Below are 7459 nucleotides of genomic sequence, written 5' to 3'. Positions count from 1 at the left end.
GATTCTGTCCTTGGCTAAAAGAGGGAACTCTTCTGCATGCGCTTCTACTCAGCACACCCGGCCTTACTTGTTTCAACCCCATTCCCAGCTACAGTCCGCACCTGTTGTTGGTGGTAATTTCTTTTCATTTATTTAGAGTGATTAAACAGCAAAAATGATATATCATTGTGAGTTATTCTCTAATCGTAAATTTCATTTTTATGTGCAGATCTACCTATTGCAAGGAAGGCTTCGCTGCATCGGTTCCTGGAGAAGAGAAAGGATAGGTAGGCCTCCCAAACAATTGTTTGGTTTATCTTTTTTTTTTTGAGGAATGTTAGGGTCAGCAATTTTTGTGTTTTATAATCATCAATTGGCCATCAATAGTGTTTTTAATGGTGTGAGATTACATCGAATGATAGGAGATCACTTACTTTTCTCTTTTGATGGTTAAGTATTGGCCACAAAACACAAAAGTTGCTGGCCTCTAGACTTTCTCTTGTTTGTTTCTATGCACCCCTGTCATGTTGGTTTATCAATTGGAAGTTAAATCTTGTTGTATAAGGTGCTGTTTTAGGCCTAATTGACTAATTATTATGTTGTGTTTGCAGAATTGCTTCAAAAGCACCATATCAAACCAGCAGCCCCGTCTCGGTCCCTAATAAAGCAGCTGAGTCGTCTATGGCATGGCTTGGGTTAGGAGCTTAATCAACACACTATTAAAAGCAGTTTTGTTCATAATTGGTGGACTGCTCAATTAGGCTTTTTGTTATTTTGGTTTCAGCCTATCCCCACTGCTATATATCAAGACTAAGACAAATATAGATCTAACTTTATTCCTATTTAGCTTCTGCCTAGTTATTTCTTTCCTTGTAATTATTAGTATCTCAAACATTTTGGATTCAATACTATTTCATTCCATTTGTTTTATGTTTTATGAATTTTTTTCCCTCTTGTTAATAATTCCTTCCTCATCAACCGAAATGATCAAATGAATGATAATAAAATTAATCTTTAATAAAATATTATATGATATCCAAATCTGATAATAATTGTGATAAAGTAAAATGTTTAACACGTTTTGGGAGTCAAACTACTAATTTATATGTGGTGGTTCAAGGAAAGGGAGGAAATTGGTCAAAGTTGGAGTGGTGTCACTAAGTGGGTCCCGTCTTTTGGCACCTGTATCGCATGCCTCAACCACCTAAGATTTTGAAGTTAGGGTAAGATTTTGAAGTTAGGGTACGTGAGTGCTTGTGCCCTTTATAACTGCGCACCTTCTTCCCATTTTCTGCCACTATTCTTGAATGATGTGGCATCAATAAATCCAACTGTTCAGCCAATGTTATAAGTCAAAGAAGGCAACAAATATATATTTTAGGAAACATTTCAAGTGCATTGGAAGTATCGGTGTTCTAGTTATTTTGGTGCTCTAGTTATTTTAACCATTGATCTGAATTATAAAAAATATATATAATATATATTAATTAAAATCAATGGTTAAAATAATTGGTGCACCGGTACTCCCGGTGCACTTGAAATGTTTCCTATATTTTAATCAGGCAACAAGTATGAACTAAATGGTACTCTTTTTTATAATTTTCCTTGTGTATTTCATTATGAGAGAACACCTTTTGTATACAAGCCTCTAATAATCTTTTTGGTACAAGAAGAAAATAAAAATGAGCCAAACATGAAGGAGACAGCATGAAAATTTAGATGAAAGGTTACTGTCCTCTAATAATTTAGACATTATTTATTAGAGAGGGGTACTATTCTTTCTCTCAGATTTTTTTTTTTAGCGTTATGTTCAGCCACCAAAAAACACGAAGGAGATCTAGTTGAGTAATGGTACTTAATAATTACCGAACATGTAGTAGTTTTTTTTAACTATTTTAGAGACAAATTGAAAACATGTGTTTAATCTACTTAAACAAAATTATTATAGGTATAGATGCTTAAGATTAACTAACTTTTTAATCCCTAAATATTCAATTTTTTTATTTTAGTTTTGATCCAACAAAATTTTAATAAAGGTTTGTTTGTTTTTGTTATTAGTTTTTTCAGTACATAATAAGTTAAATGTTAATATTAAAATATTAACATGGTAAAATGTCCTACATTATTATTTAATGGCACAAACTAACTAACTAACGAAAGCATATTAAAATAGACACTTTTTAATATTTTTGGATCAAAATTTGAAGAATAATTTTGTAGAAAATCAAAAACAAAAAACAAAAAAATATTTATGCCTAATATAAGATGGCCATTCACCTTTTATAGAAAAATGAGATTAATTTTTTCAAAAAATAAAAAATATATAGATAGTGAAATGAATTAGTTGCACACACGTATCTTATTAGGTCAAAAGCATGTTTTGTGTGTTGCGACTAAATATATAAGAATTTTCGTTCTTCAAGGCAGTGGCACTAGATTGACACTTACACTTTTCTACCATTTTATGTGCACTTATTTTTCCATTTCTCAAGTGAAAAAAGAAAAAAGTGACGAGAAGGGAGGGGGTTTATCAAATCAGAGAATAGAATTTTTCTTTTTCTTCTAAGATGCCAAGAACCATAAGGTATAAGGTATAAACAAACACTTTTTTTCTCTCTTAATTAGAATTTTTCTACAGCCACAAAAACTAATAACAATAACAATAGAACAAAATAACATTTCACATAAAACGGAAGGCCTAACTATACGCATATGTAGATATCACTATCATATAGTAATATAGTATCATACAACAAACTAAGATTTTAAATTGAACTTATAATTCTAATAAACGAAAAATATATAAGAATTGATTTTTTTGGTTGCCCCACCAAACATGTTATAGTTTTTGTCCAGATACTTTCATTGAGTACACTTTAGGCCCAGTTGTTTTATTTTTATCACTCGCTATTTGATACAACCTTCCTTTTGGTCATGAGGTTGCTACAACCTTACCAACTTTATGGTCACCATGTGATATGCTTTTTGCGAAATAAAAGAGTTTTTGGTCAAGTCATTTTTAGGCCTAATATCATCTCAAAAATGGGCTTTTTTTCCCTTGCAAAAATTTGACAAATTTACTCACAAATATGCAAACTAGCATTATTTTGCTGTGAAAATCGTTTTTGGTCTTAGAGTTAGTCTTTGTTGGCTTGGTCCAACCCAATCCATGACCAAAAATGAAAGAGTACCCTATTTTATTGTTTGATTCTTTTTGGCATAATGGAATATTGGTATTGAACTTCCCTGTTTTTATTCCAACAAGATTCTTCAAAAACTAGACAACAAACAAGAACATAATTTTCAGACCAGAAACTAAAAAACAAAACCAAGCTAGATTATACCATAAATATGATTTGGACAAAAATCCAAGTTAGTTTAACTAAAGTATGACAAAACAAAGCTAGTTCTCAGGCCAGAAACAAGAGAGCTAGTTGAGTATTTTTCTTTTTTTGTAATTTAAAACAACAAAAGATTTAGCATTAAAAAAAATTAGTTCAATTGAATACAGGGTCAATACAGTGAAACACAACCTATCTGCCGTGGTATTTTAAAAAGAAAAAAAAAACTGCCCTACAAAATATATAAAAGAAATCTATCCGCAAACGCTTTGGGATGCTTTTCCATTTTCACCCCCGGCCCCATTTTCTTTTAATGGAAAATATAATTGAAGTTAGTTTGTTTGTTTTTTATTTTTTATTTTATTTTTGAAGTATTAAAAGGGGGTAAGTGTATCTGAGACTGAGTCCCTCTCCAGTATCATCTTCTTCGTCTTTGTTTGTCTCTGTTTTCTCTCACATCCTCTCCCTTTCGAGGGGTTTTTTCTTTTCCCTTTTTTTTCTTTTTTTTTTCTCCTTTTTGTTTTCTCTCTTTTTTTTTTGTTTGTCTTATATTTTGTGTTTTGATTTGTTCCGTTTCCTTTTTTTTTTCTGTTCTTCCCTTTTGTTATTATCCTTTCATCATCGTCTTCAAACCCTAACCCTAGGAATCGAAGATGCAGCAACACAGGTTGAGACAGCATGCTATGATGCAGCACTCTCTCTATCACCACCCTGCTCTCCTAACTCCTCCACAGGTTCATCTACTCTTTATTTATTTGTTTTTAATTGTTGATTTTTTTCAGCTTTATTTCTTCTCAGAAATTAGCATGTTTTCTTTGTGATTACTGTTTGCTGCTTAAATTTTCAGCTATTTCGTCAAGCTCAAGCTTTTTTGTTATGTTTTGGGATTAGATTAGATACGTTTGAATTACCCTAGAATTTAGGTGAAACGCTGGGTACTCACGCTATGATTCCTATTGTTTTAATTAGATTACTTGTGAGGAGAGTAGAATAGTAGATGATTTTGATTTTAGTTTTTTTCCCCCTTTGTTTTTACATTTTTATTTTGCAGATTGAGCCTATCTTGAGTGGAAATCTGCCTCCTGGCTTTGATTCAAGTTCATGCCGCAGTGTGTGAGTGTTAATGAACATTTTATTACTTTTTTTTTTAAAAATATTATTTTAAAATGTCGAGTATTTTTGTTTAGTTCGACATGTTCATCTTCCCGTATTTTAGTACCTTAAGGAAGTGGCTCGTTGACTTCACTGCCTCTTAGATAATTTATTATATCCTTTGCGAGAATTCTTCTCAAAAAAAGTTTCTGCTCGGTTTATGTATTTTTAGTTGGCAAGTTGACTCTCTTATGTTCTAGGTTTATGAAGCGCTTTTCTTTGATGTGTATTGATTTTTTATATTGCTAATCGTTAATCAAATTTGATGAAATGCATGAAATGCAGCTATGTAGGCAACATTCATCCTCAGGTTTCAGAATCCCTTCTTCAAGAGCTTTTTTCAAGTGCAGGCGCACTTGAAGGATGCAAGCTCATTAGGAAAGATAAGGTCAGTTTTCTTAATATTCATCTTTTTAAATGCAATAAAATGACTTACAGTAGAGTCCATGATTCCTGTCAGCTGTTGGAAATAGATATTTCTACGTATTTCTTTCTCTTCTCACAATGATGGTTTTCTTCAAACATTTAATTTGCAGTCGTCATATGGCTTCGTTGATTACTTTGATCGCAGTGCAGCTGCATTTGCCATTGTAACTCTCAATGGAAGGCACATGTAAGTTTGATTTTAATTTTTTGTTTCGAGTTATGGAACAGCTTTTACTAGATTCATATTATGATGTGTTGCGTGTACTATGCAGCTTTGGCCAGCCTATTAAGGTTAACTGGGCTTATGCTAGCAGCCAGAGAGAGGATACTTCAGGTTACATATATATATATATATATATTTCCTTGAAACGTACTTTGCAATGTCTTATTACAGTTCTTATTTTGTGGAATAACAACTTTACCCTTTGTTTTGTTTTGGATTCAGGTCATTTTAATATTTTTGTTGGTGACCTTAGCCCTGAGGTTACAGATGCAACCTTGTTTGCTTGCTTCTCTGTGTATCCCACTTGTTCGTAAGTTTCTAAATGTCATTTTGTTATTGTAGGTTACATGTAACATGACGTGAGAAGTAATTTGACTTGAGTATGTATCTGAATTCAATTCATAGTAACAATAAACTCGTGCTAAATTGATTTCAGAGATGCGAAGGTAATGTGGGATCAGAAAACAGGGCGGTCCAGGGGATTTGGCTTTGTTTCTTTTCGAAATCAGCAGGCATGAAATCTTCAACTTATTACATTTTTCTCTTCCTATCTTAATATTCTTTGGGATTATTTTGTGTGTTTGTCATGCTAATGTAGTGTCTTTATTTTGTAATATACTTTATCAGGATGCCCAAAGTGCCATAAATGATTTAACTGGTAAGATTTTTGTTTTGGAATTGCTAGATTTTTATCTCTCTCATTGTGTCTCTGGTTTATGTCTGTTATATGTTATATTTGTTATAGAAAATTTATGTCTCTTTCATCACATATTTTTCTTCTTTACACCTTAATGGAACATTGTGTATATATATATATATATATATTGGAAAACTTACGATATCAAATCTTGCTACAAGCTATAACCATGTGATAGCTTAATAATAGAAAACCGTATTCAGGAACTGTGTGAAATTTAATATATATTGCTCCATATTGTTACTACCGAGGCCTCAGGTGGGGGGAACTGATGATGGGGGCCTAATTGGCCAGATATTTGGGCTGAAGGATCAAATAACCCTTTTTTTTCCCAATTATATCAGTGTTGAGAAAATATTTTGTGGTGATGAGGTTCTCATCATTGATAATGATAGTTTTCCTTGGATTTATAAGCTGCTGTTTTTATTTTTGCCCATTCCTAGTTTGTAGTTCACACATTAGCACCTTCTATTGTTTATGAAACTTTTAATATTTTTCTGACACTTTAGGTAAGTGGCTTGGAAGTAGACAGATACGCTGCAACTGGGCCACTAAAGGGGCTAACAGCAATGATGAAAAGCAGAGTTCGGATTCTAAAAGTGTTGTGGAGTTAACTAATGGAACATTGGGTGAGATTACTGAGTTTATTCTTGTAAAATTCTATTTAGTGGCTCCTTTTTTACACCCCCCCCCCCCTTTTTCATTTTGTTCCTGTGGTTTGCATCTAGACTGTAGAAATTGTTGAATTCGTTGTCTACTTTTTGAAAGCTCCTATGAGATCTACATCATGATTTTTCTTTCTTATTATCATTTTAAGGTGGCACTTCAATATATTATGTGTTCATGCTGCTGATGTGTATCATAATATTTCATAGTTGATGTTTTTCAAATAATTATTTTTTTAATGTATGGATACTTTTCCATTTATTGTTTGTAGTAGCCTGATTGTAGATTATGCTTGGTGGATGCTTTTCATTTCATGGTTATCTTGTTTTCTAATTGCAGAAGAAGCGCAGCAAGTAACCAGTGATGATGCACCAGAGAAGAATCCTCAATATACCACTGTTTATGTTGGCAATCTCGCTCCAGAGGCAAGGGTTTTTTTTTTTTTGGCCATTTTGATATAACCTAGTCTTATAGCTTTATTGAAAGGTGGAGTGCTTTGGCAGTCAGTTGTCTCTATTAGCAGTACAGATATGCTAGGTTGCTAGCTATAAAATGCGACATATTCCTGCAAATTAAGCTTTATCGAAAATTACTTTTTAGAAGTTCTCATAGGTATTGAAATTGCAGGTTACATCTGTTGATCTTCATCACCATTTTCATGCCCTTGGTGTTGGAATTATTGAAGATGTTAGGGTGCAACGAGACAAAGGTTTTGGATTTGTGAGATACAGTACACATGATGAAGCAGCTCTTGCTATCCAGATGGGTAATGCTCGGATTCTGTTTGGCAAACCTGTCAAGGTATGCTGTTTGCAGGATATTTGTTTGCCGATAATTCTATTATCTTTTATGCCGTATTGCTATTCTCTGTGTTATTTAAGATGGTGTTAATGGCATATGACTTGGTTGTTTTCATATTTTCCTATCTCAAGTTTAAGGGGTTTATTAAACTGGATTTTGCTGTCAACTGGAGGC

General features: G+C 32.9%; 2 protein-coding genes across 3 annotated transcripts in view; both read left to right on the top strand.

The window, feature by feature from the left end:
- Nucleotides 1-909, top strand: part of LOC107638408 (protein TIFY 10A) — a gene marked incomplete in the record, with an annotated part of 1880 nt that extends 971 nt beyond the window's left edge. For both annotated transcript variants that reach the window (XM_021120285.1, XM_016341662.2), the window contains 3 exon segments: nt 1-113; nt 209-266; nt 591-909. In XM_021120285.1, coding sequence (XP_020975944.1) covers nt 1-113; nt 209-266; nt 591-687 — 268 coding nt within the window.
- Nucleotides 3705-7459, top strand: part of LOC107638409 (oligouridylate-binding protein 1) — a 5751-nt gene continuing 1996 nt past the window's right edge. The window contains exons 1-11 of the mRNA XM_016341663.1: nt 3705-4054; nt 4372-4433; nt 4758-4860; nt 5009-5085; nt 5171-5232; nt 5344-5431; nt 5558-5633; nt 5749-5779; nt 6328-6447; nt 6824-6909; nt 7112-7285. Of these exons, the coding sequence (XP_016197149.1) occupies nt 3974-4054; nt 4372-4433; nt 4758-4860; nt 5009-5085; nt 5171-5232; nt 5344-5431; nt 5558-5633; nt 5749-5779; nt 6328-6447; nt 6824-6909; nt 7112-7285 (960 nt within the window). The 5' untranslated portion in view covers nt 3705-3973. The remainder of the gene's footprint in view (nt 4055-4371; nt 4434-4757; nt 4861-5008; nt 5086-5170; nt 5233-5343; nt 5432-5557; nt 5634-5748; nt 5780-6327; nt 6448-6823; nt 6910-7111; nt 7286-7459) is intronic.

This window comes from Arachis ipaensis, chromosome B04 (genome assembly GCF_000816755.2).
Source record: "Arachis ipaensis cultivar K30076 chromosome B04, Araip1.1, whole genome shotgun sequence".
NCBI classification, from domain to species: Eukaryota; Viridiplantae; Streptophyta; class Magnoliopsida; order Fabales; family Fabaceae; genus Arachis; species Arachis ipaensis.
The sequence above is the reverse complement of the archived record's forward strand: the minus strand, read 5'-3'. Positions and strand labels throughout refer to the sequence as shown.